This window comes from Pempheris klunzingeri, chromosome 22 (genome assembly GCF_042242105.1).
Source record: "Pempheris klunzingeri isolate RE-2024b chromosome 22, fPemKlu1.hap1, whole genome shotgun sequence".
Taxonomy (NCBI): Eukaryota; Metazoa; Chordata; class Actinopteri; order Acropomatiformes; family Pempheridae; genus Pempheris; species Pempheris klunzingeri.
The window spans coordinates 13180277-13205182 of NC_092033.1; the positions used below are offsets into that span (position 1 = coordinate 13180277).

General features: G+C 42.9%; 2 protein-coding genes across 2 annotated transcripts; both read left to right on the forward strand.

Annotated features, from left to right (window-relative positions):
• The first annotated feature begins 37 nt into the window (after positions 1-37).
• Positions 38-16369, forward strand: igf1 (insulin-like growth factor 1). Its single transcript, XM_070853489.1, has 5 exons — positions 38-185; positions 1637-1796; positions 11767-12020; positions 12613-12648; positions 13460-16369. The coding sequence occupies exons 1-5, from the start codon at positions 138-140 to the stop codon at positions 13517-13519; spliced, it is 558 nt and encodes a 185-aa protein (XP_070709590.1). The 5' UTR covers positions 38-137; the 3' UTR covers positions 13520-16369.
• Positions 16370-22149: 5780 nt separating this feature from the next.
• On the forward strand, positions 22150-24630 carry pmch (pro-melanin-concentrating hormone). Its single transcript, XM_070854234.1, has 3 exons — positions 22150-22398; positions 24326-24467; positions 24581-24630. Exons 1-3 carry the CDS (start codon positions 22150-22152, stop codon positions 24628-24630), a joined length of 441 nt encoding a protein of 146 aa, XP_070710335.1.
• Positions 24631-24906: the final 276 nt, after the last annotated feature.

The window sequence follows — 24906 nt, forward strand, 5'->3', positions numbered from 1 at the left end:
AAACGAGCCTGCGCAATGGAACAAAGTCGGAATATTGAGATGTGACATTGCCCGCATCTCATCTTCTTTCTCCCCGTTTTTAATGACTTCAAACAAGTTCATTTTCGCCGGGCTTTGTCTTGCGGAGACCCGTGGGGATGTCTAGCGCTGTTTCCTTTCAGTGGCATTTATGTGATGTCTTCAAGGTAACTTACCTGATTTCCTTTGACACTATAGATTATCACTTTCACTTGCTCACTATTTGCACAGAGCATCCTTGCCTAGTTTCAACTGAAACAATAAAGGGTTTTTTCGTCGCTTATTCGTAATTTTTCTGCTTTTAAATGCATGTTAAATGTGGATTTATTCTGATTTTTAATCATTTTTATCCCGTTCTGTCTGCATCTGTCCTGCGTGTCTTCGTGATTTTTTTTTTTTCAACAGATAACAAGAGATTGTCCCTCTTCTGCTTTAATTGAGTTTTTTTTTCTTTAGGAGATCTTGACATGAACCGTGCATGAGTTTCACTGCTCGGATGAATGGGTTTTCATCCTCCGCGCCTCTGTGCGCCATGCGCTCTTTTTCACCAGAAAGTCCTAATGCAGCTCTGCAACTTTCAAAGTAATTACTGCTGAGTCTGCATTATTAAGTGCTAAATATCTGACCTGAGGCTGCGGGCTTAATAGAGAGGAGAGCTTAACATGAAATAGTCATGGGCGTCGGGACCGTGCGGTTGGAATTGTGATGTAGATGGATAGTGTCCTGTGTTTATTCTTTTTATTATGTATATTTGGCCCACTCAGCTTCCCCGGCTGGGTTTGGCGGGAGAGCCGTTTTCCATCTCACAGTTTGGATCGGAAAGATCCCTGGCGCTTTTTACATCTCTTATTCTGCTTTTTGAATTTTGAAGCACTTTTGGTGTAGTTGTGTGCGTAATAATGCACTGACAGCTGGTCTCTGGCACAAGGGAGATGCCGGAGCCTCATTACCAAGTGGTTACTCGTGACATCTTTTTTGATTTAATTGATTATTATGGATTGTTATTAACTCACGGGGCCACATACGGGGGCTGAGCAGCGAGATAAAAGGAGAAATGTGTGTTTTTGATTTGGACGCGCTCTGCTCGGTTGCGCACAGGCGCTCCGGAGCATCAGAGCCGATCAGCCTCCTGTTTGTTGTTTGAATCTGGCACAGTGTGGAAGTTTGGATTTAAAACATTTTCCTCCACTTCTCCAAAACCCTGTAAAGTTACAATCTGTGGCCATGGCCATCTTTCATTTTCTTTTTTAAAAGGAAAAAAAAAAAACCGAGAAGAATACAGACCGAGAGCCTGGAAGTTAGAGGAACGACCACTCAGCTCACTGGTTTCAATTTTTTTTTGTGAGGAAATGAAGTGTTGTCACCATTTATGTGCCATTGAGCAAGGCAGTAGGCCACCAACTGTCCCAACACTGCTGCTCAGTGGTCAGCAGTGTAACATGAGAGCAATGTGAATGTTAAATGTGTGACTTTCCCTGCTTAAATGAAAACCCTCTCTGATGATGCTCTGTCTCTAACAGCAGTGAAAATGTTAAAGCTCTGTCTCTCTCCTTTTCTCTCTCCCTCTCTCTCTCTCTCTCTCTCTCCCTCCCTCCCTCTCTCTCTCCCTGTGCTGCAGAGTGCGATGTGCTGTATCTCCTGTAGCCACACCCTCTCACTACTGCTGTGCGTCCTCACCCTGACTCCGACGGCAACAGGGGCGGGACCAGAGACCCTGTGCGGGGCGGAGCTGGTCGACACGCTGCAGTTTGTGTGTGGAGAGAGAGGCTTTTATTTCAGTAAGTGCACCTTTTTATTTATTCATAAAGGTTGGCTGTATCTGTCCCAGAGCTCTCCACCTCCAGCGGGCTCATAAATAAAAAAGCAGCCAGTTTGACATCTTGTCTTGACTTTCCCTGCATTAATGTTCCCTTTCTTCCTTCATTCATTCCACCTCCAGTGTTACATCTTCTCTTTAGGTACACATTCTTCCCTGCACATTTGTTTTAATGCTCGACTCTTATTAATGGACAGGAGCCCAGATTTTGAACAAGCAAACTTAAGTCAAATATGGAATAATGATAAGTAACTATATTGTTGGTGGCAAATCGCAGTTTTGCCCACGGGCAAAGGGCTTTAAGTGGAATTTGGCTGACCATCTCTAAGAAAGAGGAGGGGTAGAAACTAAATGTTGCAGTGAAGTTTTTTTCTTTTTTCCACCAGAGAAGGGAAAGCGACCCAAAGAAAACCCTCCACCAAGAATCCAGGATTTAAATCTCCGATTTTTCCATTAAGGGTACAACCCAGCCCAGAACAGCACAGGATATATGGAGCTACCGAGGTTAGGTGCAATGTTCCACCAGCAGCCAGGGTTTCTCAGTACATGTATCCTGATCTTTCTGTCAGAGACACACAGTGTGACTGTACATTAGCAGCATAGCTGGCTCAAACACTACAGAGCTGAGGTTTATGACCTCATTATTCGCATTTCTTTGGCTGACATCCATCAATTAAGACAATTTGCACAAAATGTCCAGGAAGAGTACCATATCTCCCCAGAAGTATTTTGATTTTTTTAAATAATAATTCATTGTCCCTCTGCCGTCTGTGCAGTTTTGACATAACAATCCATTATTAATGGTTTGGTTCGGTCCCAAAGTTATGAAAGATTTTCCACATGTGGTAGACTTTGTCAGCTGCCAATTTCGAAAAGAAAAGAAGAAGAAGATATAAGATTTCTGTGGGAAATCAGCAGCATCTATAGTGCATTTGCAGTTGTTCTCTTTTCCAGTAATTGATTGCTTTCACCTTAACCTGAACCTGGAGTGGTTTGTAGATACACCTTCTCGAAAACTTGGTGACTGATGGAAGATTAGGTGCCAGGAGGGGGAGTCTTTGAATCCCTGCCTCAGTACAGCAGGGGAATAATGCAGAAGTGGCCAGAGTAATGTAATGAAAATCTAAAGCCATTAAAAGCCAAAAATTGAGTAAATTTAATAGGTACGATAATAACAAATGAGTCTAGAGCCATTCTAGCAGCCCCGGGAGACTGAACATTGTTGTACTTATGATGCTAACAAGCTGATGTTCAGAAGGTAATGTTCACCGTATTAGTTTAAAGTTAGCTAATTAGCATTTTCTAATTAGCACTAAACATAAAGTAGAACTGAGGCTTGTGGGAATGGCATTACTTAAACAGGTATTTGGTTATAAACCAGTCCTGGGTACATTTTGACATTTTTGATCTGATTACCACACTACAGGAAGATTTTTGGGACCACCAGAGTTATTGCAATTAATCCTCTTGGGGCCATGAATATTGTCTCCACACAATACTAACCACAGTCTTGGTCATTTTTCAAAAAGAAAGAAGAGGGCCTGAGAACTAGTTGTAGCACTTATATCAATAGGCTATTCAAAGCCTATTCAGCAGTTTCTGCAGGCGTTTGATGTCTTAGTGCGTGCTCTGCTTAGGCATTTCTATGCTGTATTTGATAGTGGACAGTGAAGGCAGACAGGGCAGAGATGCAGCAAAGAGCCCAGGCCATCTTTGAACCATGACCCCCTGCTGCCGATTTAGCTGGAGAGTGCAGGTGTCTGCACATCATGTACTTGATTCTTGGCCATCTTCTTCTGATTGGTTTCTCAGTCAAATCCCTCCGTGAACTGCCTGTTCGCATCACTCAGTGACCGCCTTTCATGGTGTTTCTGACAGCAGCATGTTTGCAGCAACAAACAGCCCCTGCAAAAGTTTCACCAAACTGCCCTTTGACACTTCAGGATGTTTACGTCTTTGGTATTTCTGAAAAGCCCAGATGATGTTTTTTACAGAGGCTTTTTTTCTGCGTCAACCAGATCAGTGACTTGTTGCGCAGGCTAGAAATTTTTGCTGTTGATGATACCTGTGCCTGCGCTACAGCCTGTAGCAGCTGGTCACGGTACCAACAAAGGCAGCCTTTCACAAGAGCCGAAGATGTGCTCTGCCACTGTGCTCTTAAGGCACACTTGATATGATGATGATGATGGCTCTGCTTTGGCCCAGAGGAGGCTGAGGCTGCGGTTAATAAAAACACAAACATTAATGGCAGCTCTGCAGTGGGACACAAACTCTGGTTTCCTGCATGGCAGTTCTACCACCCCAACCGCCTTGTTACATGTGCCTCGCTACATAGAGAGTGCACTACTTCCTGCATTGGCACTGAAGATTGGCATTGGATGTACAGTCAGCTCTGTAGTGCAGAATCATCAAATCTCAGGGATACTGGCCTGGATTAGGACTTCTTTGGTTCATATTGGATAATTTGTGGAAAATAATTTGTCTAATGTCGACTGTCGGTACAGAGGAAAAAAGCAGTGTTTCCGATATGTAGCTCGACAGAAAGTAAAGGTGTGGAAGGTGTGGACTGTGAATGGGTGTGTTACTAGTCTAAACCTTAACCCCCACCTATCCCTTTCCCCCTTTAACCCAACCTTAATCCGGTGTTACAGTTGCCTAACCTCAACCATACCCTGACATTATTCTTGTGGCCATGCATGAACACTGTAAAAACACTTTTAAAAAGGTGGCACATGACACACCAAAATGTCATTGAGCGAATCGTTGCAGAATCATCCAATAACAGCGTTCAGTCTAGCAGCGGCGTCTCTATGCACCTTGCTGCTGCTCCCCACCATTCCACTGCCACATTCCTCCACCCCTGCATGCAGCTTTTCCAGGACCAGTCAACATCATTCTTTGCATCGGGCCCTTTGTATGCTGTTTGGCAGAGAGTTGCTGGAGAGACACCAAGCTGCTGCAAAGCTGTGAGTCTTGTTCGTCCAGATGCTGCTGGCAACACCCACACGCTGTGAAGTGGTCATGACAGCCTGCTCGATTGCCAGTTTTCTGCCAGTTAAGACTTTTTGGTCTTTGGATTCCCTCTGCTGCAGCACTTCTCTTGTATAAATGACCGTGTTCTCTTCATTTAGGCTGAGAGACAGTTCGTGATCCCTACATGATGTCTTAGAGCTTTTCAGTAAATCACATTTAGCGTCTATGCAACGTAAGAATCAAGTCTTTAACACCAGCAAGACTTGGACTGTAGCATTCATTTTGTAGATGGTGATTGCAATTGTCCTCCTTTAAATCAAGCTCGCTGGTAAATCCCATTTTGATGATTAACATCTCATTTTGAAGGCTTTTAAAATGGTCCCAAGAAGTGTCTGCAGCTGTAGCTTTAAGTTGATGAAATTTTCAAGATTTTGACAAGGTATAAGGGTGTCCAGATATTGGATGAAGTGAGAACGTGACAACGTGTTGGCTACTGGTAGCTGGAGTCGTGCTACAGTTTTCTAAATGTTTCTCACAGGCTACAGAAGTATAGCACCACTGTCCATATTCATCTCATGAGAAAGTGTTGAATGCAGGCCAATGTAACTCATGAATCCTCATGCAGGATACACCTCTTAAGCAGGAACAGACCTTTTTGTGGTACAGGGAATGTATTTGTCTTTCCCGCATTACCTTACACTGTGCAGTCGCTGAACTGCACAGCGTCCATCTATCAATGCCACATTTTCCTGCGTTGAAAAAAAAGGCGTATTTCACGAACACTCCATCCTTTTTCTGAAAAGACGATGAGGTTTGAGCAGCAGGGTGCTGTGCCTCGGAAAATATGCCGCTCCCTGTCTTCCTCTGTTTCTCTCGCTCTCTCATATTCTCGCTGTCATTCCTTTTCCTTCTTCTCTCTTTCGGTCGCCACATGTACCAGTGTCTGTTTGCGTAAAATATCTGGAGAATCCATTTGGGCTCTGTTGTCTAAAGGGCCCAGCAGCGTAACAGCTTGGCCAAAGGAGGCGTGCTCCTTTCCCTGAACTCTTCCCCTCCAGTCTGGCCGTGTTGAACTTGGCAGCCCTCTGATTGATAATGTGTCCAGAGACAGTGTTGCAACGACAGTGGGCTTTCTGTGCCGAGAGTGCTTTTGCCAGTCCACCTTACGCATTTCACCAGTAAAGTAGCACACTTGAATTTGAACACTGCAGATTTCCTTCTCCGACAGAAATGCTAAACACCAGTTGGTGGAAATTCTTTTTTTTTAAGGTAATGAAACAAACTGCGGTCTATGAAACAGAATAAAAAAAAAATCCACAACCATAGTCAGTTTTTCCAATTATTAGCCTGACCTAGAAATCCTCAGCTGTCTTTGTAATGCTTTAGCAGGCAGGACCATGGGGTGATTTCACTGCGATGTTCATTCCATGAATCAGATCTGTTATGGGAGTTTTTTGGCTAAAATGTGAGTGCTAAGTGGCTCCCTGTCCTAAGTCACTTCATATTTTATCAGTTCATGCTAAAATATTCACACTTATTCTAGAGTGAGTGTGAGATATATAATCTTACTGCTGACTTCTGCAAAAATGAGTGATGCGCAAACTCCGTTGAATTACGACACGAGTGAATAATCCATCATATCAGGCCAAGAGCTAATTGTTAGTACACCAAGTCCTAATAAAAAAAGAGCAGCCAAATATGAAACGTGATCATTTTTTAGGTGTTTTTTTTTTCTGTTAGATGAATTGAAGGTAGAAAGGAAACAGGAAATTGCTTTTAGCAGCGATTGATGAGACTTCCTTTTTGGTGTTTGTCTCTGTCAGTTTTATTCAAAGCTACTCGGGCTGGGAAGAGAGGTAGAATGTGCAAACAGCACATCACATGCATGCACGCACACACTCAAACACACACATAGCTAGGCCTTGTCCCTCAGCAGCAGGGGATTATGTGGATTACAGGATGATCAGGACACCCCCCCTCCCCTCCTCCCTAGTTTTACACTGGACCTGAACACACAGCGGAAGGCACTGAGATCTGAAGAAAGACCTCCTGTGTCCTCTCCATCACTGAGAAAAGGTGTCGTTTTCCCATTAAGACCTGAACTAAAAAATCTCTGACCCTTCTGTGAATTACTGCTCGGCAGAACAAAGAGGCATCTCATGAAAAGGACAGGCAGGCGTCCTCCAGATTTAGATCTGTACATTAGGTGAAGTTGAGACACGAGGGATTTAAGGACACTCTGGGACTTAACAGTACTTTACCTTTGAAACTCTTCATCAGTTTAATCCAATCACATAATGTAGGACCTCTACAAAGAAAATCGAGGATATATCTTGTTGCATTCGTGCAGAGGTCACCAAGATTCATAGCTGATGTCCTGGACATTCTGGATAACCTGGCACTCTTTCTTCTTCATCTTGGGTAGTCTCATACATTGTCTATCCCTTTTTGGATCCCACTTGTAAACAGACCAAAGAATCCTTACATACTTAACCTCAGAGCAACCCCCTGGTGCCTCCACGTTTGAAAAAGTGCCCTCTTGAATGCCCCTATGGTAGATAAAACATAATAAAGTGCCATTCTAGTGGGGAAAGTGTGTAAGTGTGCATTAACGGGTTCTCTTAAAATGGTCGTATAGGCTGCCCTACATGCTAGAAAATTAGTTGGCATCCATGTGTCTGAGTAGTTAATGGTTTCCTATTATTATTACAGAGATGTGGTACTTATACTTTAAATCTGAGTCGCACCATAAAACCATTTTAATCTGAACCAGGGTTTGGAACTGCGTCACCATAAATACATGAAGACTTTCTGCAGGCTGGTGCCCCATCGTAAGCAGCTGCTGCCTTTTTTTTAATTTTTCGGACAACCTAAGTCCACTGCTGCCTCAGACCTTTGGTTCCATTGGACTCAATTCCAGACCGTTAATAACGTGAGCGCATGTGACCGACAGTGTGCAGGATTTTTTGGTTCCTTCACAGTCAGGAGTTTTTGATACATGTACTTGTCATTACGATTTTGATGGTGTGCGAGAATTTAGTCAAAATTGTTACCCATTCGCATTCCCATTGTACACAAGTAAATGAACCTCACTTAATTATTCTTCTGCTAATGTTTCTGTCACCAAGAACAGCAGGCAGGAGGCAACCCATTTCAGTGATTCAGTAATTTCTTATACTGTCGCCAAAGAATTCCACTCTCAAAAAATCAACACTGATCTATATTTTCAATGGCGTGAACAACTTTTAATCCTAGTGGAAGTGATTTTGGATAAGATGCCAGTGTCCCAGTGCAGTAATGTGAGGAACACTTCGCTCGTGCCATAAACTCTTTGTGGTACCAGTGATAAAGAGATAGTTTCCAGTACTTTAGCAGCTCTCACAGTCCCTGCCCAGCCGTAAACTGCCTGACACTTTGCAGGAAGAGCAGCGCGCAGGCTCCAAGAATCCACTGGCTTTTATTGACCATGACCAAGCTGTAAAACTGAGATGCTTTCTGTGCCACTCTGGAATGGGAGAATCCAGCCATCTCTCTCCACTGCTTATCCTTGGAGGAATGAACACTATGTGTGCAGAGGCTGTCAAACACCAAACCAGAGATGTTACATGGCATCAGATGAAACACCTCGTCCAAACTAAATTTGAAGACAGTTGGTTCTACTGCATAGTTGGAAGAAGCATGACGGCAGAATGACATCTAATGTAAATCATTTAAAGGAATATTCCACTCCAACTCTTTATATAGTATCAAGCACTAGAAAAGCGGCTCTTAAGAATTCGTAGACTACTCGCTCTGCACCTGTAGTCAGTTTAGATTCACGGCACATACAATTTATTCCAAATCCAACTGGGAGCTACGAAGAAAAGAAAATATATCAACCTATCAAAACATCCATAGAAACTTCTCACACAGCTCCTGCAGCATAAGGCCATGTGCAGACAGCACTGCGTGTGAAAAAAGGTTTAGAACTGCCATCCAGATCAACTGTCAGTCAAAATACATGCATGTGCACGATGCATGTTGATCCATTTGTGACGGGATAAATAGGAATATGATACATCTACTTTGGGATCGTCGACACAGAGGATAGAATGATTGTCGCCATGGTAGCTGCCCAAAGTTGTCCCAAATTTCTGGATGTTTTACACCAACTACCTTCATTTCATCACCTCAGCAGTGAGTTTTTTTTTAAACTGATCTACATTCTAAGTGTTTGAAATATGATGAACATGTAGGTAGAGATAAGGGTAAAGAGGGGGATTGCACTGCAGAGCTCTCACAGGTTCTTGCAGACGTTGTGACACGTTTAGTCGTCCTCTGCAAAAGAGCATGTGATGAACCTCTCCGAGCTACCTTTTAATCCTACCAATGGTGAGTATGTCATCCTAAAAACATGGATTTTTGATGGAGCTTTCCTCTAGTCGGGCCACTGGAGCCCTCGATTCCTCACAGAATATAGCAAATGTGCAGAAAGTGTCTAGCTGCCATTTTTCCCGGCGTAAGAGAGACACAGTGCGACACAACTGCACTCAGCCTCGTCACGACGGCTAAAACGCTGACGCACGCTTTCTAATCTGACCTTCATCAGCATGCGTGATCCCTGCACCCCCCCCCCCCCCCCCCCCCCATCCAGAGTCCATGTCTAACAGCAGAAGGCCGTGAGGCGGGAAGCCGTGGCAGAAAAGGTTGTTTACTCTTTATTTGTTTAACAACACTCACAGAAAACAACTCTTTATTTGTGAGGGATTACAGCAGTTATCCATGGAACTGTAGCATTTAAAGCCTTCAAAAGCTTTTAGACCTGATTATTATATGCGTGTTTTTCCCCAACCTGCCCGAGCTGATTATCCTACATGTTACAACCGGTGCCAGCTGATTTTTCTCTCCCTTCCAGCTGTTTGTGCAGCAGGGTTGCAAGCTATTTTCAGAATAACAGCGGATGTTAATTTGTAAGGCTTTATTGGGAGGGATTGAAAAACAGGCCAAGCAACGAGGCACGGCCCCTCTTTTGGCTTTCAGCAGCTATTATATAATCGCCAGCCAGGGCTCAACATCATATTTCTGTCCTTCGAAACTTCTTGACATCAGGTGTTAATAATAAAGCTGCTCCCGCTGATACTGGAAGGACTGAAATAAAAATGTACAATGAAAAAGGCGTAGCTGTCCATAAATTAGCATAAAAATGCAAAAGTTAAATGAAGGTTTTCCGTCATCTTTCATTTCATTGAACACGTCCATTTTGGCAGTTTGAGATCTGAGTGAATCCGGTTCTTCTGTTCCCTAAATAATGCAGGTGCACGGTGTATTTTTAGCATCATTCTACCTGACGTGCAACATGAAAGCCTCCCCGCTGCACCCCCCCCTCCCCCCTCCCCCCTTGTTCCTCCCTCTCATTCACACCTCCATTATCTCCCGCTCTGCTTTGCGTCTGGGGGTGCGAGGAGAAAGATGCTTCTGTTTCTGAATGAAAGCCGCTCTCTGTCCAAAACAACATTGTCAGGACAAGGCAGACAGAGAGCAGAAGTTAATGCACTTTGTCAGCACTGGCAGGCCTCTGAGCCAAGAGCTATTAACTCTGAGAGGGAAAGGCATTTCCTCCTTGTAAATGCCATATTAAATTATTATTATTTTATTTGGTAACAGGGAAAAGCCCATCAGGGCTATATTGCTCAAGGTGAGCAGGGAATTGTAAATGGAGAGTCAGAGTTTTTCTAAAGGCCACCAGAAGAGGGTGGGTTTTGGGTAGTAAGGGAGTTGAAAAAGGAAGTGAGCACTGGTGTCATGTTAACCTGATGTGGTCAATGCTGAGTGTCACACCTTTAGACTACCACACAAATCACCACTTTCTTGGCATAAAACGTGTATCACCGCCACCACCGCCTTCAGCATCCATGTTCTACCACATGGGCTTAGCCAACAGGGGGTAATGCCGCCTCAAAGCCTGCCCGGCTATTCCTACAGGTTGATCGGGCCCAGAGGGCTTGTGGTTTGGCCTCGCTGGACGGGCCTCTGAAAGAGAAAAGAAAGGTACCTGGGCCAAAATGGCTGACCGTGATATTCTCAACGTTTGGGTGACTTTTTACAGGGAAGCAGCTGCCAAAAAGGGTCCATAGTGCGCAACGTGATACACTGTAAATTTTACACGGAAGAAATCCATGTCACCAAGGCTGTTCATGTATCAGAGGAGTCAGACCCATGACCTGGCCATTATCACCGCTTTATTACAAGTGTAGTGTTTGGCCACTAGCCACAGTCAGTTTGACTAATTCTGCTAAACGACATAAAGCACCGGACAGGAAGTTCTGATTTATAGAAGCTAAATTGACTGTTTGATCAACCACTCATAGATTTAACACTCGAAAATCAGTTACAGCTTGATTTCAGAACGAGGAACTTTCTGGAAAGACGGAAGCAGGTGTCATTTCTTCCTTTAGCATAGAGTTTCATGAGTTGATTAAAAACACGTTTTTTGTGTTAACATGCATGATATCATGCTTAAAGGCCGGAGCTATAGATCAGACTATTTCATTCTACTAGAAAGGCGTTTACCTGATTACATACTAGGACAAACAGTTCAGAGTTGTGGTTTATTGTATGTATTTTCAAACTCTAGGTTTCACATTTAATGTTGCCGGAGAGAAGTGTGCGTTCTTGAGGTTTTTGGCAAATGTGACGCTAGATCGGATGAAAAGTCTGGCACGGCAGCACACTGATATGGTAGCGTCCAAGTCCCACACACAGTGGGGAAATACTATACAGTGGAGTCATGAATGATGGGGTTTTGTTTTGTTTTCACATAACCTCAACACCAGAAAACTAACCCAACACATCAGTTCATAGAATCTTAATTGCTGTTTGTTTGAATGCTGAAGGAATTTGTAACCCAGAGCTTCAGCAGTAATGACCAGCCATGCTGTGGCCCAAACGTTTCCAGCTAACCTGCTGCTCTTCTCAAACAGGTAAACCAGGCTATGGCCTCAATGCACGGCGGTCACGTGGCATTGTGGACGAGTGCTGCTTCCAAAGCTGTGAGCTGCGGCGCCTGGAGATGTACTGTGCACCTGCCAAGACTGGCAAGGCTGCTCGCTCTGTGCGTGCACAGCGCCACACAGACATGCCGAGAGCACCTAAGGTTAGTACCGCAGGGCACAAAGTGGACAAGGGCACAGAGCGTAGGACAGCACAGCAGCCAGACAAGACAAAAAACAAGAAGGTGAGCACAGCACCGAACAGATACACTCTTAAAAAAAGAGAATAGGACTGATGCTTCTGTCAGAGCATGCACATGTAATGTCTTGAGAATGTTAAAAGAGTTTGGTTTGTGAAGTACGCGCATTTGTTTTCTTACTGAGAGCTGGATGAGAGGATTGATGCCACTCGCTCAGCATGACATTACAGAAAGCCGATGGTTAGCTTAGCTTAGCATAAAGACCGGAAATGGAGGAATCCTTTTGCCTAGATCTGCCCAAAAATACTCATCCGAAATTTAGTCTTGAACATGAAATAAAAAAGTAATTTAAAAAAAAATTAATAAAATAGAATTTTGAAAAATTGTGTTTTAATGGGAAGCAACAACTTTGGGCAGAACAGTTTCACCCATTTCCCGCCTTTATGCTAAACTTTATGCATCAACTGTCTTCATGCTGAACGAACAGATGTGAGAGTGGTCTCACACTTCCCATCTCATTAAGCATATTTCCAAACTGTCGCACTGCCGTACTTTAAGGGATCAGTTAGCTACTAGCTTACTGTATAGTAAGAGACATTGATCCTTCCATTAAAGTGGCTTCGTTTTCCTCCCACAGAGACCTTTACCTGGACATAGTCATTCATCCTTCAAGGTATGCAAGCCTGTACATACTTTATGTCATTTTATTGTTTTTTATCATGTAATTTAAACCAGTATAAACCATAAAATCCCCACTCTGGCATTCCCCAAAGTTTCAAAAGCAGAACAACCTTTATTTTGAAACGCAAGATTCATTTAAACAATCTTAGTTCTGAAATCTTAATCTTTTGGCCCAAGAAAGAAAGCGGGAGGTCTAAATGCATCCTCGAGTTGCCAACCTGCGGGAGAGTGTGATCCTTTTAAGATTTGACCGTGTGCTTTTTACCCTTCTCTCAAAAAAGAAAACCATTAGCAAGAGAAGGAACTAAGTGGTTTTTGTGGTAGACCCAGTGGCACTCCAGCTCCCCAGGCAGAGTCGCAACTCTGCTACCGTGCATTATGTGCTGAAATTCTGACTTCTCACCACAACACACTGACACACGCAAAGTCCATCTATGTGTGCAGTTGTTTCCACATCACTCATCAGTTCATTAATTTGCATATTGTGGTGCCCCGTAATTGGTGGTATTGCGGAGTGAATCCTGTTTTACCATTTTTCAAAAGAAGGCTTATTTGTGGAGACCAAATGATTACGCACAAAGAATATATAGTCTAATTTCTAGGCAAACATGAATTTTAATTTGAGTCTGAGTTGACGTGAAGAGAGCAATGAAATGAAATGAAATCACAATTTTTATTCAAAAGTAGTTTTTTCCCCATCTATAGAACAGCTGTAGTTTGTTCTCTGTCCCAACGCTTGCTCACTTTGTCCTGTATCCATTGTACCTCTGCTCTCTGCCTGAAACGTTTCTCTTTTGTTGCAGGAAGTGCATCAGAAAAACTCAAGTCGAGGCAACACGGGCGGCAGAAATTACAGAATGTAGGGAAGGAGTGAATGGACAAATGCCCAGCGACTTGGGAAGAGAGAAGGGAGTGGCCTTACCTGGTACCCCTGTGGAATGGTTCACTGTAAAACAAAACAAAGAGAAGGCTAATAATCGTCCAAAAAGCTCTTCAAAATGATTGAAACCTGAGAGCTAAGTGGTATTTAAGGGTTTGATGAGGGATCTTGTGATTATTTTATACACTGCACCATTCCATATCGGGAGGAATTCTTTGTTAATGCAATGTAACAGACTAGTTTAGCTGCTGAGACACGAACAAGAGCTTATTATACCTCTATGTGTGAGGTGCAGCATCCCCTGGCTCCAGGAAAGGTGGGGACGGATCTGGGCTTCAGCCAATCAGAGAGCGGCACACTGTGTTTGAGAGTGAGTGGTCCATCCTGTCCCCTGAACTTTGCAGAGGTAAATCCTTTTACTCTGAGAGAGTGGATTCATTCACTCCCTTCGTAGGACAGGATACTTTGTCACCGGTCACATATAACAGTTACTACCCCAGTTAAAATCTCAGTATCTTACAATCAGAGTTTGATTATGCGCCGTGCATTACTGTGGATGTTTTTAATAGGTAAAACAATGTTTTCTCTAAAGGACAAAGACAAAAGTTTATTATCACACTTAAAACAGACTTTATGTAGTCATAAACCCTTCTCCTCATTGACTGAAGGCAGCGTTCCTCTGTCTAAGTGGAGTCCTTGAAGGTTTGAGTTCGATCCAAATCTCTCCTAAGCCTCAGGAAGTGTTGAGAACCTGAGGACTGAGTCTACCATGCAAACACTAATGTAGCAACAGATCAAGCACCATTAGTGGGGATTTTAAGGAACAGTATCGAGTACAAAAACAAGATTGTCCTTTTGCCTGTTTTCAAAAATGGAGAAAAACATTAGCCAGAAGCAAAATTGAATTAAAGTGCTTTTGGCCAGTCAGTGCACGGTGCTTGTTTGGTTGTCAGAAATGGGTCATTCAGTGGATTCAAAGTGCATTTGGCATAAGTGAGTGGAATGAATATCGACAATCAGACAAAATGTTTGTCGTCTACAATTTCAAATGTCACCACTGTGGCCACATCTGATTTTTGTCAACAATCCTGTCAACATTCAAGTCTGAGTGGAGGTCTGTGTTCAAGGTTAAGCGCAAGTCATGAAAGTTTAGTCACAGCAAGTCAATAAGCGACCCAACAGAATCTGCTACAGTAAAATATTTTTCTTGTTCTCTTGAAGAACTAACTGTATATCCCAGAAGCTGTCGAGACCAATGTTTAAAGAAAAAGACAGAGAGGCTCTAACAATATCCACATAGATGGGAAGTTTAATGATTGATCATTCTTGGCTAGTAATATTGTTGTTAGTTTAGGGAGGCCGAGAACTTTGCTACTTCAGTTGTTGCTTGGACTGCATTACCTGCCATCATGGCTAGAGTACAATGAAACTCCACTGAAGTCCACTGAAGAAACACAAAGATTAATTGACTTGGCTAATATTGCGAATCAAAAATGGCAAGTCCTCCTGGAGATGTGAGATATGGCACACATGTAACAAAAACACATAGAAATCACCCACCGTGTAAATGAGAGTTGTGTAACTGTGAGCAAGGATCAAGCACACACAAACAAACCCACACGCACACACACACACACACACACACAGACACAGACACACACACACACACACACACGTTTCATGAAAAGTCAGTTCTGAGAAGTCCTTGCATGAGGACCGGCTCAGTCATGGCTGTTTGTTCAAGCCTCCGTGTGGATTTACAGTCATTTTATCTCACAAACCGCCCAAGACATCTCATCTCTGGCTCTGCCTCCTCTGCCTGTGTATAATCAAACAGTACTCCCATTTATGTTAACCTATGCATTACTATCATTCATTGTACAGGATGGTTTCATATAACAAAACTGTATTAAGAATCCTATCCACTGTATAATGGTGCTATTTTGTAGTTTGTTACTTGCAAGAGATGGCTAAGACAGACAGATGGCAGGGCTTACATTGGAGGTCTTCCCTTTTGCACAGCCTTGTGGCCACCATTTTAATAGTGTTTTTATTTGTAAGCTGTTTCAATAAGGTAGTAGTGTACGCGAGTAAATGTATCTGTGTGAAATCTGTGAATGCATGGAGATAAAAAAAAATTAAGAAAAAGGAAAATACCATGTTGTGGTCCCAAGAAGGCAAAATGCTATTTTTTCTACTGTTTTTGAATTATTTTCTCAATATAGATCCCTTATGCCAAATAACTTGACAAAAGTACTGTGAACTGTGATTCTTCCAATTGTATTGAGATTGTTAAAATTCATGGTGTGCTTTTGTCTGTCCTGAGATGTGTGTGTACATGCACTTCACTGGAAGCCAAGGTATTGATTATTAAAACACTAAAGCGAGATTGCGTAACCCTCGCTAAGCAGTGACCAATGTGGCTACAAGTGGTAATTCCAGGATAATGGCACGTAAAATTTGCCTTCATATCCCAAGATTCTCTTGAGTCAGATGCTTTACACGCACCGTTATGTTTATCTGTGACACGCTAAAATGTAGTGCAACAGGAACAGTAGCGAGGAGCTGTGAGGTCAGCAAATGTACTCATTAATGTCACACAGCGCCCAGCTTAAAGGAATAGTTCGAACTTTGGGGAAATTCACTTTCATGCCAGTAGTTAGATGAGAAGATCAACACCACTTTTACTCTCTTCTGTTAAATATGAGGCTCAGTTAGCAGCCGGTTAGCTTAGCACAAATGGTGGAAACTATGTCTATAGTTACCAAAATCTGCCTACCAACACCTCTGAGGCTCACAAATTAACACATGAAAGTGACAGGAAGTTCAATTGTGTTGTGTAAATATGTGAGCTTCAGAGGAGTTGGTAGGCAGATTTTTGCCCCCTCCAGACAGAGCCAAGCTAGCGGTTTCCCCTTGTTCCCAGTCTTTATGCTAAGCTAAGCTAACTGACTTCTGGCTATAGCTTGATATTTAGTGTATAAATATTGGAGCGTCATCAATAGTGCCGTCTAACTCTTGGCGATTAAGAAGCAAATTAGCGCATCTCCATGAATGTCAACCTATTGCTTTAAGTTTGCTAACATTAGCTGGCGTTAGCTTGTGTAAGCTACTGGTCATTCCCATAGACTGTGTATAAGAAGTGGATGTAGCCACCGTGACATCACCCACTGGTTTGTGGACCGTCGCTTTGTAGCCTTGAGCTTGGCTTTACGGGCATCGCCATCTTGGTTTCATGTCCCTCGCTAACTTGATTTTTTGGAGCCAGAAGTGACATTCATTCCACAAAGACAGCCTCTGATTAGTTAATTACAAAGTAGTCCCGCCTTAAAGCATACCGTGCTTTATTGTCTATTTTCCTCTAAATGGGACCATCATTTACTAAATGAACATCATGCTGTGTTGAAGACTTGAAACTGGCGACTGAGACCACGCTCAAGTGTTTTCTGAGGTAATACCTCTAGTGAGACATAAGGTCATATTCTCATAGACTTCCATTCATTTGGACTTCTGTTTGTAACAGCAGAGTCGCCCCCTGCTGGCCATTAGAAAGACTGCAGGTTTAAGGCACTCCAGCATTGGCTTCACTTTTAAGCCCGAAAGCTACGTCCACTTCTTTTAAACAGACCAAATGAGGCTGTAGTGACAAAACTGCTCATTGAGCAAGGGCGCATTTTGTTGCTTATGAATTAGACTTTTCATTTGTAAGGGAAACTATGTCATTTCCTTTTAAAGTTAAACAGTGTCACTTTAAGAAGAAGAAGCCAGGAGTTTAATTTATTTCGACCATTTGTTTGCAGCTCTCTGAATTAAAACCTATTTTGAACAATCAATTTAAAAGTGTGTTTTTATCTGTACCTTGGTGTCTATTCCTCACAAATTCTCTTAACAGTTGACCTGGCAGCTGAGATGAAAAAGAAGCTGGTTGGAGAACAACTCTGGTCTTCCCAGCTCTTCAGATATACAGTACAAACCAAAGACTTTTTAATGGGAACAGCATTATTATGTCATGAGCTAAACCTATGACCAAAATTGATGCCATCCATGTCTGAACTGCACTGCAGCTACCATACACCCTTGGCACGCTGTCGCTGCACCTGAAGTGCAGCTTCTGTAAAAGATAGCCGAGTGAGCTAGACAAAAGTCCCACAGTGTATATGCGGTATATTTGGAGAAGTGATGAAGAAAGCAACCAACCATTCAAACGTTTCTGTTTGTCACTTGTGTGAAATATCTATAAATTCTGAAATGTGGGAGTTAGCGAGACATCCACGACTCTGTGAGGTGTTTAATGAGAATTTAATGAGATTTCCTGCAGTTCACTGTCCAAGAAACTGTTTGATTACAGCACTGTTATTTATGGTGCTCGACTGCCTTCTGTAGAAAAAAAAATACTGACAAATTGTTCACCATTCCTGCTGAATAAACCACTTGTCAACATCACAGAAATGGCTGGAGAGTTTCTTCATGCGGCATGCACATACGCTCGTAAAACCTCAGGGGAAACATCATCCTGTAAAGACATCACTCTCTCTATTAAGCAACATCACACTGGTAAAACTCTATATGGCTCTTACGAGGAACCCTGTGGATTCAGACACATAAACAGCACATAATTACATGTTTCTCTTGAACATGTGCAAACCATAACTCAAGCTGAGGCTTTGTGCATCATGCAGTGTGAAACTGAGCGTACTGTGTGTTCTGAATGACAAAGTGATACTTCCTAAGAGGTGGCGGGGTCTGCCAAAGCAAACAGAGCAGGGGTGTGGCGCTCCCCAAGGCCAGAGCTGTGTACTCAGCTCTTCGGAGGATGCTCGCAGTGACAGCACCGAGCTCTCACTCACTCACTGTCAGCACTTTTTCAAAACCGACGTACACGGGACAACAATCAGACCCTGATAAATTGTCTGTCTGGCCGGCGCTCAGCAGTCGGCGGAGATCACAATGTGGAGCGGCAGGGAGGCTGGCGAGGCAGCGGTCATCCCGGCCATTCTGGATGTTATTTCATCCGTCTCTATGACTAATACAGAATCAATTATCTCACCCTAATGGTCCAATTGCAGGCTGCAAGCTTGCAAGATTTAGAGTTCAAATAAATCAGAGAGAGATTGTGTGCAGAAAGGCCTGGGTAGGGACCAAGCCATAACAAATAAGCCAATTATCAAAGAGGATGTTCAGTATCATCCAGCTGTAATTACTATAAAATACAAACGTTAGGATGTCTTGAAAATGCTCTGTTTATCCTCTTATATGTGCTAATTTTGGATTACATGGTGACTCAAGGAGTGCAACACAAAGATGTCTGAATAACCTCAAGAACCAGGATGGTTCTGGAAAGAACTCAGTCCGTTCCCATTGATCTGCGCGCACTCGGGATCCAGTGCATCTAAGGACACAGATTTTGGACTGAGCACTGAAACACAATCTCTCCACACTCTTCAACTCCTCATCTTAAGCACACAATTGTCTTTTGAATGACCTTGTGGTCTGTTTTACTACACTCACCAATTTTACTACTTATTCTACTGGTTGTTTTACAGGAAAAGTGGTTGTAAGGCTTCATCAGTCTTCAACCATTCATTTTTTCCCCACAACAGGACACACAGGATTTCACTTTGCTGGGTTTAACTTTCGTTCCTGCTGTTGTCAACTCAGCATTTGTTGTCTCTTCATCCCGCATATTCTCATATCCTGGGCCGTGCATCCAGTCTTGGCTAGTGATGAGTTGATCATGACAAATTTACAAGTAGCCTTGTGTCGCAATTTATAGCTACCGTGAACCAAGGCCAGATGTAAAAAGGAAATAGAGACGCGAGAGTCCAACAAGTGCACTGTGAGCCTCGCGCTACAACGGGAATGTTCGCAGCTAGATTAAAGCATGTGTTTTTAAAAAAAGTGTCTAAAGCGTTGGAGGAGATTCTCCCTCTTTCTCAATTTCAGTCGACAGTGGAAATTCACTGAGGCTTGATTATAGCAGGAGAGAGTGTTGGCTCAGCTGTGCGCTTTAAGAACCCATGATGTCAGAGCCTTATTTTCCTTGGAGAGACTCTCATCAGCTGCATTGTTCCAGGAAACCATGGTCTGTTCTCTGGGCAACAAAAAAAAAAAAAAAACCTGCCCAAAATGCAGCCCCCCCCCCCACAACCTCAACCCCCCAGCATCTCTGCTGAGTGCAGCATGCCGGCCTCTGGCACAGCTCAACTGTCTCTGCAGCATAAACACACAGATAACTAACATCATGCTCGGAGCATCAGTGCATCACAGAGCTGCTTCCCCTCTGCTGTGACGCTGTTTGCTTTCCTTTATGTTTTCCACGAGAAGACGAGTGTCTGTGATGAAAGGCAGCGTGTTAATACAGGACAAGGAAATAATGTGTTGGGCCCCGGAGGATTATAAAACAATGCTGCTACTGATGTCATAGGGCCCAGACTTCTGAGGTCTCCTTGCGCACAAAGCTGTGGGCGGTGTGATTGAAATACAGCACCGGGAACTGACAGGTGATGCAAGCAGCCGACAGAGCTGATGAAAAAACTACTCCGCAGCTTTCCCCGAGTTCAAAATTTAAACCATGCACGTGGCCGAATCAAATCTGGACGCAATTACGACTGCTTACAAACAGGTCCGACTGTAAATCAGCGACAACACCGTCAGTAGTTGAATAAACTTTACTGGCATGGGTTGAAGATTTGAAAAGCTGGTGTTGTGGAAACAAAGATTTAGTAAATAATGTTCATGGATACCCACCAGATCACATCTGGTCCTCATAAGATTATTTGACTCTTGGCTTTTTTGCTAATGTTCTTTGTCAGAGAATTATGGAAATGATTTCTTAGAAATTCAGACCAGGAAGAAATCACAGTTACCAGATAAAAACCTTCACCGTGGCTTAGAATTCGTTGAATCTTCTCTGTAAGTGCCAGGGATGCTGATAGAGCCCAGGAGCTTTGGATCGGGGGTCCTTGCATTGATTTGTAGTGTGTTTATTGACCATGTCAGAACATTAATACAGCCTGTACTGGGAGAAATGTGGAGGAAAAGGAGGGAGAGATTATCAGAAAGACAGAAAGGAGCGAGAAAGGTTACAACAACAGTGCATGAAGCTCACAAGTTCAGTTGTGCTTCTGCTGGAACGGCCGTGCCCCTGTGGACAAGTTCAGTCCTTCAGTAGAGGTCCTCGCCCTCCAACAATAATACTTACAAAATAAAGGCTGACCGCTCCAAGTAAAATCACTTCAGCTGAGTTCAATAGCTATTATTCATGTCCCGGTTCTCCATCCTCTGCACTACGGCTCCTGTGATGTTAATAAGGTAAGCCCTCTGAGCTGAGAAGAAGCCTACGAGGAGCTATGTCAACATGGAGGCCCTTTGGTTTTTGCTCGCCTCCGCCTTTTATCATCATCCTATCGATCAAACACTCCCAAGGCTCAATCACAGAGCTGTCTGTGGCATATGAAATTCTTATTTAATTTAAATTCTTATTTGACATTTGGGGAAAGATGTTTATTCACTTACTCTCATATCTGTGAGCTAAATATGAAGGCCATATACGTCAGCCTTAGCTTAGCTGAGAGAGTGGGAATACAGGGGAAACACCTCGCCTGGCTGCGTTCAAGGGTAACAAAACCCACCTACCAGCACCTCCAAAGCTCAAAAGGGATCATCAAAGTTATCACGATTCATCCTCAGGGGAGCATGAATGTCTCTATCAAATTCAACAGCACTCCATTCAATAGCTGTTGAGATATTTCATGCGAAACCGTAAATGTCAACCTCATGGTGGCGCTAGAGGAAAAGTCAGTGAGATGCCAAAGTCAGTAGGCTTCATCCTCTGGGGACCATGCATGTCTGTACAACATTTCATGGCAATAGTTGTTGAGCTTTTTCAGTCTCGGCCAACCGACAGACTGGCATTGCCACCCCTGTTGATCAGGCCGCTAACATAACTAATAAAAACGAGACGGTGCTTTATGCTTGTTGTGTGCCAGACTGTCTCTTGGCTGGGCACAGTGATTTCCTGGAGCCAGATGAGATATTATGTGTAAATCAGCGAGCTTCAGAGATGCTTGAAGGCTGATTTTTGTAGGTTTTGTAAACTGACCTTTGTGCAGGGTCCATCAAAGGATTTTTCTCAGCCACATTCAGAGAAAATGACTCACTATGAGCACTCTGCCTTATTACGATGACGAGGTTCTGTCCCACTGCCTGCTGAGTTCATCATCCATTCAGGTGGATTTTGAAGGAAAAGAACCACAGTGAATTCCTGCCCTTTGACCTCCTGTGAGCCTTCTTGACACCCCTCTGTGGAAATTACAGCCCTCCATGTTTCACCTCTTTATCCATTTGAATTAATCACAAAAAAAGCTATTCACTTCTTCCTTTATGAAGGACTACGTATTAATGGAATTACCGCACATTTGCTGTGACCTTTAGACTTCCTCTGACCTTCAGCCTTTAAGATGGATGCAGCCCTGCAGGAGACATATAACGATCTTAAGTTGTAAGCAAATGGCCCTCTCTTTGAATATATAAGACGGCTGAGAGCCTGGCCACAGCAGTCGTCAGGTGAGAGAAGATCAGTCAAAGACTGTAGAACTAAACATTGCTGGTACCATGATCTCGGTCTACTCTTTCCTGTATACTCTAGTGCTGTTCTCTGAGCTGAGCAGCCACTTGGTCACCATAGCCATACCTGCGACTAAGGTAGAAGACGGCGTAGCAGAGCAAGATGGCCTGGGTTTGCTACTGGCCGACGAGCCTATGACTGAGCCCGCTGTGGTTTCCCCTGTGCACAGGCAAAGCTTTGTGATGGACAACAACGTGAGGGATGAAGATGAAAGCCCTAAAATCATCATCGTCTCAGTAAGTGTCACATCGCAACTGCTTTTTCAAAGACGGAAGCTGGTTGTTAGGTCACTAATAGCTTCATTCATGGTTAATGAATAATTTACTGATGCTTTATAGTTCAGTTTATTTAATGGCTTATACCTTCTCCTTTATATACCTTAGCATTAGTTATATGAACCCTTTATAAAGAGTTATTAGAAAGTGGTGCTGTTCACCCAGATGTCAAAAAAACATTTACTTACAAAACTCTGGCTGTATCTCACCATGCAGATTGCTCTCGTTTTGATTACCATGTCTTAGATTTCTGCTTCCACCTCAATTCACTGGAAGTAAATGTTCATTGATGGTAGTCAAAACGAAAAATTGCACATAAAAAAATTCAACAGCAGAGTGTTTTTGTGGAAACGATGTCCTTTTACTTTGGTTTTTGTTAAATCTAACTTTTGAATGATAAGCCTGATAATAAATCAACAAGCTCAACCCTCAGCTCAACAAAAATCAGTAGCTGGAGTTAATTTATTCATTCATGCACAACATTTTGACCTGATGCCAACTGGCAACAATGTTACAGTCAATTACAGATGAATAGCAGCAGTGCAGCCAATAGGAGGTTCCAGATTCTAGAAACAATAACCATTAAAAGGAGCTTCCATGAACAGAGCTATTGATATCACAGAACAGTCTAATCTTCAATCATGCCAGAAGTCAGTAAAAGGTAAAAGGTTCAGGAGCAGGTCAGGGTTCAGAGCCTGTAGGGGCCGCTTTGTGGAAACAATTACCGAATGAATAGATAATAAGTGCCAGCTCGTGATATTTGCTCTGGAGGATTCAGCACCTCTAACACATATCAGGGTTGAGCATGTTGAGTCAAGGCCAAAACATTGAAAAATTAGATTAAAAAAATTCAATAGCATGTTTTTCCAAACCCAATGTGCCTGTTACACTGTATGATAATATACAACATAAAAAACTGTGAATAGTTTTCAGTTTAACTATTTTCTATCAAAGAAATAGCCTCTAGGAAAACTTTTGGCAGCATCATTTGTGTATTGCCCACAGTACCCAGGACACTCATTATTGGATGGAGAGGTTTTGGTTGTTTGGGTGAACCAACCCTTTAAAGAATCTGGCTCACCAACAAGTTAATCCAATTCAAATTTACCAGCCACTGGGATTATTCTTAGTTGATTTATTCTCAATAAATGTATCTGGCTAGTCTGTTTGCAGTCATTGATCTCTGCCAATGATGGTCATGCGTCATAACTATTCATTGTATGAGAATTCTCTCTATAAACAACCACAGCTCTCCGTAGTTCAACAACAACAAAGAGCGCATTATCTCCATCCCGTGTCTGAACATTTGAACCCTCTCAACTGGTCACCGTCCTCGTGTCTACTGTTAAGTCAATATTTCATACACATCTATGAAAATCTTTTACGGCAGCGTTGGAAAAAACGGGAAATACTATTAGCTGAGAAGGTCAAATGATCACAAGCCTATAAAGATTTATTGGAATCACAGTGGGAAGAATGATGATATATCTGTGCTCCCTCAAACGTTTGGCTGCAATGTGTAAAGAGTTTATCTGGCGGCTGCGTCTCCTGTGTGTCATGAACATGGTGGTTATCTCTGCGGTAATGGGGAACAGGCAGCCATGATGGAGAGAACAAAGCCATCTGGGTGAACCAGAGCAGTGGAAGAAAATGGGCCACTGTGATATAGTAAAAATGGGGAAACACATTTATTCCATTTGGGGTTCCTGTGGCTTGGATCAGCTGGTAAAGACAGATCCAACACCTGTGCTGCAAGTGAAAACGATCATCTTTGAAAGCTGCTGCAAAATTACTACGACTTGACGATCCAGAGTTCAGATCCTGCTGTGCGGAAATGTGTGTGGTCTTATGGTGTCACATGTAATCACTGATCAATACTGCGTTTCAGGACATGAGGCTGAAAGGACACAGTATCCGCGGGTTCAAGCCAGCGTTCACCCGGAGCCTTCCTCCGCTTGTAGACCAAAGCTTGAGCCGCATTCCCACTGAACGCAGTTTTAAAATTGATCGCAGAAACACCGACCTTGACGGCAAGTATCTGCAAACCCATTGTCTGTAGAGGTTGATTCTGACATACAAGACAGCTTCAAATGTGTTGATGCTTATATTCACTAATGCAAGTATTCTTTTCCTCTCTATCCAGTGCTGCGGTGTATGATAGGAAGAGTGTACCGACCCTGCTGGGAAGCATAAGTGCTTCCCTCGTGCTGTTGCCCTCCCTTCTATGTGCTGTATAAAATGTGTTACACTGAAATGCATTTCCCTTGTAGAAAATGGACAAAAACAAAAATATAAAACAAAATAAAAGTTTATTTAAACGAAAAAGTCTGCGTCATATTTACAGAGTTGTGGAATTTTACAGATTTAAAAGATGAACTATACAACTAGCGATTAAATACATTTCAAGCACAAAATAAGGCTCGTCTTGATGAAAATGTCCTGACCGAATCCAAACTGGATTCAGTCACA